General features: G+C 41.4%; 1 protein-coding gene across 10 annotated transcripts in view; it reads right to left on the bottom strand.

Annotated features, from left to right (window-relative positions):
- Window positions 1–8,387: 8,387 nt before the first annotated feature.
- tle3b (TLE family member 3, transcriptional corepressor b) overlaps window positions 8,388–12,057 on the bottom strand; it is a 28,800-nt gene continuing 25,130 nt past the window's right edge. For all 10 annotated transcript variants that reach the window (XM_063472381.1, XM_063472354.1, XM_063472372.1 and 7 more), the window contains 2 exons: window positions 10,313–10,389; window positions 8,388–9,823 (listed from right to left, as the gene is read on the bottom strand). In XM_063472381.1, coding sequence (XP_063328451.1) covers window positions 9,716–9,823; window positions 10,313–10,389 — 185 coding nt within the window. In that variant the 3' untranslated portion in view covers window positions 8,388–9,715. The remainder of the gene's footprint in view (window positions 9,824–10,312; window positions 10,390–12,057) is intronic.

Raw genomic sequence — 12,057 nt, forward strand, 5'->3', positions numbered from 1 at the left:
TATTTTCTAGTCCAATCAACAGGGAGAAAATTGGCAGATATAATGTTTAGTTGCTGCTGTGGACGTAAAGAAACATGTTTATGCGACGGATGTTGTGTTTCAGGTTCCCGATCAGTGTGAGCTCCTGTTTTGGTCTCCTCCTGCTGCTGTAATAACTACTGAATTAATATTCACCGGTGTGCATCATGAACCAGTGCTGTAGGTAAAGAGCAGCCTGTGCTTTCAGTGCTGAGGCTGAACGACAAACACAAAAGCGATACAGAGCTGCAATTTTGCAGGTTGTTTGCAAATGGATTTCTCTGCAGCCCTTTCACAAAACACCGAGTAATTTGATCAAGTGTTAATATGAAAAATATTGCTCGTGATAATGTGAACCTGACAGTTATTTGTAGTAAAGTGTTCTTGTTGTATTTTTTTTTTTTTTTACGGTAATGAGGAGTCTCCCTCTGAGTTTCTCTTAAGTGGCACTTTTGCCCTGTGATCCTAATTATCTCTGAGGACCTCCTTATTACAGCTTCAATTGATGGAGGAGGAAGGAAAGAAGTTTATAATCATGTTCAATTAGTGCTCCTTCACATTTTATCTGAGCCCTTCCACTGTGCTAATGACTTATTTGTACCAATTATTTGCTTTGCTGAGCTTGTTAACCCCCGCATTCACCTTGGCAGTTAAAGCGATTGCTATGAGGAGTGCTTCAGCGTTTCCCTTTTACAGGCCTTATGAAATGAAAAACTGAGTCCTCCGTGGGTCTGTGAGCTGCTTTTTTCTTACCGTAGGTCACAAAATGCACGACAAACCACAAACCTTGTACTTCAGACCTCATTACTTAACGATCTGTCACAGTTGCGTGTCAGCTGAGACGCTGGTTTGAGCTCCGATCTGGTTGAAGCCAGGTTGTTTTCCCATCCTGGAAAAAGGTCCTGGAAATAGTATGGATAAAAAGTTTAATGGACATTTTAATGCAGTGTAGTGAAGTTTTCAATATGTTAAATCAGTTTATTACAGCAGACGAGTGATGGTCCTCTCATATCTGAAGTATAGCCTGGTTTTTATGTTGTTGTTGTTGATTTTAAAGGCACGTGCCTTAGTTTTTAAGCATAATATTCAGCATATAAAAAGGGTGAAAGGATTCACGGTGGATTTCTTATTTTTTGCACTGTAGGTCAGATGTAAACTGAGAGGTTTTGAAAAAGCAGTGAGTCTGTAGCCTCAGCTGAAAGATATTGAGCTATCGAGTCATTATTTCTTGCTTTTGGGTGTCAGTCATACATTATGAAATGCATCTCTCCATCTCTCTCATACCCGTGCAAGCACACATTATTTTTTTCTCGTTCTTCACTCATATTAATAGAGATTGGTGTGCAAGAACTAATCAACACCCCCCAAAACAACGGTCTGAGCTGCCGTTATTAAGAAAAATGGTGTCCGGCAGACAGGGACAGATGACAGAAACCCAAAGTTAATGACTAATTAACTATCACACAAAATGTGATTAACTATCAGTAACATTAAAGTCAGCGTTGTATCCAAAGGGCTAAGTGGTCACAGCAGAACATGTAACAGAAACCACATAAAACTAAGAACTAAACTAAACTCAGTGTGCTCAAGTTTAATAAGCGGGGATGGATGGATGGACGGACGGATGGATGGATGGATTTATTTATTACATGTACTCTGTGCATGTCTGAAAATCAGAGAAGAAAGAAGAAAAGTTTTCTCAAAGTTATGGAAACCCATTGGCCAAATAAATTAACCAGCATCCTCTCTGGTTCAGAAGTCAAGCAAATAAACAAAGAACAGAACATGCCCTTCATCTTTGTTTTTTCACCTCCTCGTAAATGAGAGGGTGGAGTGTGGAGGGTTACTCATGTTTGAGTTAAAAGTCAAGTTTTGCTTTGTGTGCTTTATGAAGCCTTCTGTTGAACCTCCTGTTGAATCATTGTTGAAGAAATATTGTTTCTGAAATAATTACCAAAAGTGACTAAATGTGCCGCATGTTAATTTGTGGATGCTGGTGCGTCTCACTTTTTCCACTGAAGGGGAAAGAAAGATGAAGTGCCGTTTCAATGAACATGACAAAAATAGACCAGAATCTGTTAAATGAATATAAAAAAGCAGCCTTGGATTCATCAAGAATGACACATTCATACCAGATAGGTTGAGGCCCGGGTTAACAACAGCCACCACCCTGTTGTCCAGTGGAAAGTGTATTAAATGGACTAGTTCTTTTCTGTTCTAATTGAGCACTCAAAGTGCTTCAACGTGTACCCAGGGATCAAACCACTAACCTTCCAATTAGTAGATGACCTGGTCTACCTCCTGAGCTACAGGCATATATACCTGCTATCCCCAGGCAGTTTCATATCCGAGTACTAACAGGCCCGACCCTGCTTAACTTCCAAAATCAGACAATAGTGGGTGTGCTCGGGTTGGTGAGGTTGATCATAAGCCAAGTTTACAGTACCTGGTATTCACAGGCGGCCTCCCATGCAAGTATTAAACCAGGCCCAACCCTGTTATGCTTCCGAGATCAGACCCCAATCAGCTACTATTGGGCGAAGACAGAGGAGGAGGAGAGGGAAAAGGCACGTTTAAAGGCAGTAAGACAGAAGTACATGTAGGAGTGTGGAGGTGACGGCAGGGGCTGACTGGTAACAGGAGACCAGAGAGAAGATTCATGGAAGTATTAAAGAAGCAGAAGGTTGGTGTGACAAGGAAACAGAAAACTGAACACGAGCATCGTTGCAAAGATCTGTTGAATTTCATTATGTTGTGACATGTTTTTGGGGGACAGGGGGGTTGCCTGCCCGTGTATAAAGTCTGGCTGCTGTTAGCTTGCTGCAGGACGGCCTCTTCAACTGTTTTGTTTTCTATTTGCCTGAAAAGCTTTCAAAGCCTCCTCCAGTCCCTCCCGGGCAAAAAAAAATTTGGAAAATCCAGTTTGAGTACTGCTCTCGCTAGTCTCTGTGATCAAAGATCAAGGGAAAGGCTTCTATAACAGTAAAAGCATTGAATTATACATAACAATATGAAAACTCAATGCACGCACACACACAAAGCCCTCCTCTAATTTGAGGCGCTGATCCTGAGTGGGCTCTTGTGTCCTGCAGAGACTGATGAAAGCTTCTCATCTTAAGGACAGGTCAGAAGATGGAGCGAGGTCTGAATGCTTTCAAAGGGACCCAAATGACCTCTGAGAGCTGAAGCACCAGCGCTCTCTGCCTCTACACAACCTCCCTTTAATCTCACTCTGCTCTCTGCCAGCACTTGGTTATCCCAGTGAGTGAAAGAGAAAAGAGAGAGCCTCTTGTTTTTATCTGTTGTCTCATACGCCGAGTTTTTCTTCAGGCTACTTGGTTCAGCCCAATCGATGTGCTCATAGGAGCTGCCATCGCAGGAGAGCAGACGTGAAGATAGAGAAAAGAGAGCCGTGCAGGCATGTAACTGCTGAAGAGATAGGATGGGGGAAAAGGAGGTGGTGGAAGTGGAAGATGAAAACATAAAAGGCTGTCTCGATGAGGAAGGAGAGATGGAAAGGAGAGAAAAGGGCTCATCATTTTGCTCTCCATTTCATCTCACGGTGCTATAAAAGAGAGATGAAATCAGAAGGCTGTCAGGTAAAGAGGAGTAAAACCTTTGCCTCCCGCTGAAATGGACCGAGGAGAGAAATGGGGAGGAGAGAGGCAGAGCAACCTGCATCAGTTCTCCTTCACAGGAAAAGCTCTCGACTGTCAAGAGAACAAAACACCTTGCATCAGGCAGAGCCTTTCAGAGTGGTTAGAAGCCTTTACTGGCGCACAGTCAGCTTTTAGCACAGATTGAAGGGAAGTATTTTTTTGTGAATTGAGAGAAAAAGTCTTTAATGGATTTTTTTAGGTAAGATATCGAAATTTATGCCGACAACAAAATGTAAAGAAAAACAGAAATATGAAATGATATCCAGGCTGTTCTCATTTCTCATACGTCTCTGAAATAAAACAGCTAATGAAATCACACTAGGATGGATGTTGAGGTTAAAAAAACATCTAAGTGAAGGTTGACTGGACCTGTGTGTGGATACATTATGTGGATACTAGACCCCGATCATGAGAATTTATTTCTATTTGATTCAGTGCGCCTCTCTTTACATTTGGTGCAGAACAGGCCGCTAATCGAAGTTCGTGGGCAGGAAGGAGGGTTAGTGAGCATCCTTCTGCAAACTCACTCTCATCAAAAATCAAATCAGTAACAACAAATCTGAAACTTTAGATCAAGGCTCGGGAGTTAATTTTCTTAAGGGGTCACATGGCAAACTGGGACTGTTGTGGAGCGCCATGCCAAAGAGCTTATGCTGCCCTCCTCAACAGTCCCAGTTTGTCATGTGACCCCTTGGGAAAATAAATTGCCCATCCATGCTTTGGACATGGAGGATCTTATACTCTAACAGCTTGTTGCACTGCTTTTCTGTGTCAATATAAGAGCAAGAAATCCTTTAGTATTAAATATAGACAGTAATCACATCGTCTTAATTAAAGCTGTTCCTTTACTTTTTAATTGCGTAGTAGTGTGGTTAATTTCTCAATTGCAACAAACTGATTTTAGTTGTCAGTCAATTTCAGTTCTCTGTGGTGTACCCCAAGGCTGCATTCTAGGCCCCATTCTCTTCCCGCTAGTCATTCTATGCTGATGATATGTGGCTGTACATATGCTTAAAATAGGTGATGTGCACACATTTAAATCAGCTCTGTAAATACTTATCTTGACCTTTAAGTTGTCTATCACAATTTTTTTTAATTTGTTTTGTCTTTTGTTTGTTTCATTTTTAGGGGGAATTTCACTTGCCTTAAATTATCTGCTTTTTGGACATTTATACGTATGTGTAGGAGTCAGAGCTCTTTCTAGATATGAAAATTAAATGTTTGAGAGTGTGTGAGCAGTTGTTTAATTGTGAGGGGTTTTATCAGTCACTTCAGCCTAACTGAGCTTCATATTTCCATTGGTGAACAAGCGGGATCCTTTTATTGTGAAAAACTAACAGGAAATATGTTTACCTTTCATGATAATAAACTCCACTAGCTTGATGATAAACCTAGAGTCAGGCTTTCACTGAACATCACTCACAGTGGAGCAATAGATTTTCACTAATTGCAGCCATTTGTGGCAAAATTACCGCTACACCCTCAACTGCAGGAAAACCCTCCAGTTGCCACAACCAAACCACAAAAGAGATGCTGAATGCAAATGATGTTGCCAGCTACAGTCATGACAGTCCACAGTCCTAACCAACTACCTCCCAGCATGTGTGTGTTACACCCAGCAATTAATGTAACATTTACAGATTGCGCAAAATACTGCCAAAGACAGTCACTTTTCATATTATGCAGAAGGTTACGCGAGGTTAGCTTCAGGTCCTTGAGCTGGTAATTGATGTGGAAGTATCTGTACAAAATATGTCCATGTATGCATGAGCTCAGCCATATGCACAGCGCCTTCAGCCCACACGCACAGCTAAAATCACCCCATATTGCATCCCTAAGCACCCCGTCTCCCCCCTCTCTCACATGCACAGTCAGAAATCACAGCCTTACAGCCAGCACCCCCACAAAAGTGAAAATGAATGTACTCGCCACCTGTGGTGGGAGCAGAACAAGAGAGTGGGAGAGGAAGAAAGAGAGGAGAAAAAGAAAAGACATGGCAAGTGTTCATGGCAGTGAGTCAGTACAACAGGATTCAGACGCTGACATTAATAGTATGTATCATGAATCATCTCCTGTGGCCTGTACTTGACAAAAATGCGTAATGAAAAAAAAGAGAAAAGTTGCTGTTTGACAGTCATATAGCTGTTGGTGTTTGCGTGATATTCATTTGTGAGACATTTTATCCAGAAATGCTGCCCAACAATCATCTCAGATATCAGCACAAAGCCACAAATTCCCAGAGTAGCTTGTCTTTTTCTTAGGTGTGTGTGTGTGTGGGAGTGTGTGAAATGCGAGTGTGACTGAATGTGTCTCTGCTGGCTGTGTGATTCATGTGAAGCCACCGAGTAGTCACTCTCTAGCTGTGCGTGTACGTGCATGTCTGTGCATGTGTGTGGTTTGGCGAGCCACACTGATCCAAAGCTCCATGTCTCATCCCTCCCACCATTACTCCTGTCAGCAGGCCCGAAACCACAAACCATCCTGTCTGGAAACAAAGCCATTAAGTCACAACAACCGTCTCTGTCTCTCCCACGCCCTTTGCTTCAGTTCACAAGTCCTCGCTCCACCGCACTCCACCGTTTCACATCAATGTGAAAGTGTGCGTCGACAATCATATTCAAAGGAACAACCGACACTGAACTGTTTCTGTGAGCAAAAATTACACCTGCAGTAATCACTGCACGTCTCTATAAAAAGTTACATATGTACTTCTGATTTTTTCTTTGCACAATGCGGAAGAAGAACAACCGAGCTGTTTCTATTACCCGATGATTAATGAGCAACGTCAACAGTTTTTCCTGACAGCAAAGGAAAAATTGAGGTGTTTCTTTATCCTTTCCCCTTAAAGTAAAAAATCATACTAATATATAACAAGTGGTATATTTTAAAATCAGCAAAGCATTGCAGAACTTCAGATGGCAACTGAATCTTAAAAAAACCCCCAAAAAAACAGATAACTGATGTGATATGAAAGCTGTCCTGTATCTGTCGTCATGGCTGCACAGCTCCATCACCGTGTTAGAGAAGGTGCTCTGCTGCCTGTCCAGTAAGCGGTGCAGAGGATTATCCGCTTGTTTAGTGACCTCCTCTCCATCACTGCTTCAAAAGTATCCAGTGTGCAGCCAATCACAGAGCCAGCCTTCCCGATCAGTTTATCCCATTTGTTGGGTGTCACCAGCTCCCATGCTGCCCTCCCAGCAGACCGCAGCAAAGCACCCTCCATCATTTTGATGCACGTTGAACGGTTTCAGCATCCTTAGGAAGTATGAAATGCTCTTCCCCTTCTAGTATACAGCCTCTTTGCTGGGCTTCCAGTTCAGCCTGTTGTTGATGCTGGTGCCCCTAGACTTGTGCTTCTCCGCCACATCAACATCCTGACCATGTAGCCGTCCTCTTACATCTCATTTACATTCAAACATAAATGATTCTTTCCAGAGCACTCCACAAAATCATCCGCTGGTGCAGCGTCCTCCTCCAGCCCCACACCAATACATCCAACCACTGCAGAACTGTGTCAGTATTTCTGTAGGTGGCATGAGCTTGCGCTGTGCAGAAGGTTTGTCTCATTTATTTCAGTGCTGAATATCAAAAAAGCATTTTGTTTGCAATGACAGAGTGTTCAAAGAAGAAACATATAGCATAACATGTAATCTTTTCAAGTTTGGATTTTGTAGTAATCAGATTAAATAACATTTTTTGTTATACTTTAGATTATGTTGCTAGCTGCTATATCATTTGCATTCAGTAAGTCAATATGCCCCTTTATTATTATTTTTATTTATACTTCTAACCACCTTAGTCTGAATGTTAAAAAAAAGAGGGCAGTAACAGCAGTTTCAGCTGAATCAAATGAAAACTGGGTTTGAAACATTAACATATTTTGTGATTTTCATCTGTTTACGTCAGGGTTGATGCCTAAGAAGTAGATTTTTGAACATGAAAAAGGGAAGCAGTATTCTCGTTATTCACTTCCATGATTTGAACTTGTGGTTGGACTGTATCATTAGAATTACTATTAGACACGAGTTAACTTTCTAATGCCTGAGTTTAAAGATGCTAGAATAATATAATAATCATGTTGACGGCTCGGTAGTCCTTTTCCATTATGTTAGAAATACAGAGTGGACACTACATATTGACAGGGAAAAAAGGTCTAGAAAAAAAAAGATCCCAAAAGTAGCCAACTATTATTTTACCAAATCTAAAACTTTAGAAATCAGTTTAAAATGTTTTTTTTTTTCTTAAATGTAAAAATAACATGCTAGTGTTTTCTGGAAGGATCATTTTCGGCTGAACACAACTTTAAAAACTAGTAAGACTCCACAAAGACCCAGTGAGAAAAGTAACCTTCAGCCCACAGACCTCCATGAAAACCACAATCCACGCGAGTTGTTCTTAAACTTGGCCTTTTGTACAGGTAAAGCAAACAAAGCGTAGCGAGTTACCTTTGATCAGAGCTACGCCGTTTCCCTGTTTACACTCAGTTTGCTAAGCTAACAGTCTGCGGGTTGTAACATCATATTTATGTAAGAGTGCTGTCAGGAAACAGAATTCCCCAAAATGTCAAAGCATTCCTTTAAAGTTCCATCCCCGTGATGCTGGCTTGCGTGTCAGAGCAGTCCTTCGCACTGCACGGGTGCTTGTCGGGAACACCTGATGGAACACCGTTGGGTCAAACAATATGAAATGGGCCAGTCTAGAAAAACAGTTTTATTGATTTTATTAACAACTGTACATTTCTTTTCAGTGCCGACAGCATTTGCTACATACTTTGGTGTTATTCAGAGGGACTGGTGCATTTCACCCCATTCATACTTTCTTGTGGGAAATGCTGACAAGAACCAGGAGCACAGTTTGAATTTTACACCACCTTGATTTTTTCTGTTGTTTATATTTAAGTGCCATTACCACCTCCTCATCCTACTTCTTCTTTTTATTATTAACAAGCATCTACAGGCATCGAGCACGTCTGTAGAGACGAACCGATCAGCGCAGTCAGTCGGGTCAAACGTCTGCCTGCCTCCCCGTCACGGCCAAACAAACACGTTCCAGGAATATTGATAAGATACAAAGGGCAGAGTGATTCCAATAGCACAGATTGGACTGTTTGAGTTTGGTCTGTAGCCAGGAAATCAATGGAGCAATTCAACATCCACATTACGTCAAGTTAGCAAAAAGCACATTGTCATTCAGTTTGTGCCCGTCGCTGTGCTTCTGCTGCCAACTGAGGTCCAAGAGTTAGGCTAAGCTTAAATGTTACCCCATCTCCCTTAAACTAATAAGGTAAAACAAACAGGGGAGAGATAGCACAGACAGAGCAGTACACTTAGTACACTTTAAAAAGAATTTCTCTATATATATATGAATGAAATTTACATCCATCTCTTTTCACGAATCATAGTGCCCCGTTCGATCCCACAGTAGTCTAAAGCAGCCGAGGCTCCATCTCACACAGGAACCGTGATTTCTTGTCCGGTAAGAGCACTGTGACAAAAAGGCCATTTTTTAAAAATCTACAAGTTTGGTGCTCCTCTGATTTCCAAAAAAAGATCAGCCTGCAGAATGTGCTTTAAGAAAAACAAAGAGCAAAACTGTTAAAAAGTTCTCATGTCCCACTCAAATATCAAACAGAGTGGGAGGGGGAGAAAAAAAATCACCACAAGTACACCCAGGACATGAAAATATATATATTTTTATAATATATATAAAATGTCTTATTTATTCCAATATGTACACTTTGCACAAGATGTCTGGGGAAGGAGTTTCTCACAATGAAGCGCTGCTTCACCAGGTTACATCCAAATATTCTTGAGGAAGGAAAAGACAAAAAAAGTGCAACCCAAAAATAAACCCAAAGACAAAAGGACGAAAAAAGAAAAAAAAAGTTCATTTCTTTCCAGTACAAGCATCCTCAGGCCGACAGCGCCTCTGATTTCCACGAGTACACTTTGAGAAATCTGCAGCCTGCAGACGGGTGGTCAGGGAGAAAACTTTAATCTCAGTAGAAGTGCTGAAGCAGAGCGGGAGCCTCTTTCTCTCTAGTAGATGACCTCGTAGACGGTGGCCTTCTTGTCACCGGATCCTGTCACGATGTATTTGTCATCTGCTGAGATGTCGCAGCTCAGGACGGAGGACGACTCCTTCGACTGTGGAAGGAAAAGAAAACAGAATTACCACTGAATATTCCAAGTCGTCATTTCTTTTGTGTCGGTTTTCAGGTTCTCAGTCTTGGACTCAGTATTTTAACCACTATGTGATTTGTTCAGCAACATGTGGATACACAGCTGTTTAATTCAGTCAGATTACTCATGAATTAGCTGCCCAACTGTCCTTCAGGTAGAATCTGCTGATGTCACATTAGCTCAAGGACAAAATATAAACCAGAAATCTGAGCAGGAAAAGCCTCGGCTTGCATTTTAAAGTCACGAAACAAAACTAATGAGTTGTATACAAGTGCAGTGTGAGATTAAAACAATCTGAATTTAGCCATTTTTCCAGCCAAAATTATTCTAGGACTCGTCGGCCTCTCTTTGCACTGTACACACTGTGCAGCTCCAGTTAAAAAGTTTGGACACACTCACTCCTTTATGTCCAAACCTTCGACTGGAGCTGTGTATTCGTAGTTATCCAGTTACCTGGAATATGCTGGCACCATAAGGAGTCCTCCATGCATTCAGCAGGTTGTCCTTCCCTGTGCTCACAAACCATTTACCTGCAAACACAGAACACACCTGTTTAGAGTACAATCCAATGTGTGTGTGCTGAGAGAGAGACACAAACACAGTCCTTCAATAGAGCTGTGCAGAACACAGCCAACACGTGACTGTAATAACATCATCAATGGCCATAAAAACCTGAAGGGGAAAAATTGCCACTACACCAGCAATCATAAAATGCCCATAATGAAGGAGACTCACACCACTTCCTCTTAGATAATTATTTAAATCACCCTCTGATTAATTACCCAATTGACTATTTGGCTAATGATTTAATTAGTGACAGCGCAAGCTCTGAAGCAGTGAGCTTCATTTGAATGAACTAGTTCTGTGGTGGCAGAGATATGAGACGGTGCTGTGGGGGGTCTTCGGAGACTAAATGAATATGGACGTTTCTAGGAGAAGTGCAGCAGTAAAACCTCATTTGTCTCAGCCTCAAACTGGAAACCAGCTGGTCTGCCTAACAGGCACAGTGATCCTCGCTAAAAAGCATTAACAAATTTCCCTAATGATCCTGTTTGTAAAGTAACTTCTCCCATGTTCACGCGTACAGTCCTCACCCCTTGAAATTCAGACTCAGTGATGTGAGCTGTATAAGTGTCAATTTTTACAAATAAGCTCCACTCATTAGGGGTTCACAAAAATATTCTGAAAAGCAAACAAACAGCACTTTAATCACATTCAGTCATTTCTGGATTTACACAAATGGTGGTCCTGTTTGTTTTTATAGTACAGAGACTTTAAGTAGTAACCAGCTGCACAGAGACTGCAAAATCCTGGCCAGGCAGTGTGTAAAGATGTGGTTTCGAGCCCAAGTGGCTGTCGAGACAAGTTAAAGATCTGGAAAAATCCATGTTCACCACATTTAACAGGCAGCCAGTAAGTGGGATGTTAGGTCAGGAGTCCAAATTGTCTCACCAGTACCCCAAAAAACCTACAGAGTAGCAGAATAACCACCAAGCGTCTCTAAATATTTCACATTTTATGCATTTGTTTAACTTTTTAGTTATGTTTTATTAACATTGCCAATACATGCTAAAGCAAGCATTCCCACGTTGTCTTTTTTTTTTTAAATTCTGGTTGTTGGTACCAAAACCCCGTTATCATCAATGGTTGCTCATTGTGAATGCAGAATCAATCTAGACCACATCTTCTCATTGGAGACACAAAAAAAAAAATTACAATAGCTTAACATATTTTTGTACAAAAAACAAGCCTGTTCCTTTTTTTAAAAAAAATAAATGAACTGGCTCTGTTTGGGTGCCATGATGGTTCAGTGGTGAAAACTGTCCACTTGAAGAAAGGAAGTTCGCGGTTTGAATCCAACAGTTGCCTTTTCTTTGTGGTGCTTGCGTGCTGTCCAAAGTCCAAAGTCATGCATGCTAGGTCATTTCTAAAGTGGACCTATGACAGCTGAGACAGCCTCCATGCCAACGTGACCCTGAACTGGATAAGCCATTAAGAGAAAGGATGGAGAGCGCAGCTCACTGGTATTACTCATCCTCTCTGCTGCTATGACAACACTTGCTGCTCTACAGGTCCTTGTGTTAGAGAGTACATGTCCACTATAAGCCAAGACAAGGATAGTCACTGCATGATTAGCTTTTGTTTGTAGCACAATCATAACATTTCACTATCATCATGTCTGTTTGCCCTGCTTGCAG

Source organism: Pelmatolapia mariae, linkage group LG1 (genome assembly GCF_036321145.2).
Source record: "Pelmatolapia mariae isolate MD_Pm_ZW linkage group LG1, Pm_UMD_F_2, whole genome shotgun sequence".
Lineage (NCBI taxonomy): Eukaryota > Metazoa > Chordata > Actinopteri > Cichliformes > Cichlidae > Pelmatolapia > Pelmatolapia mariae.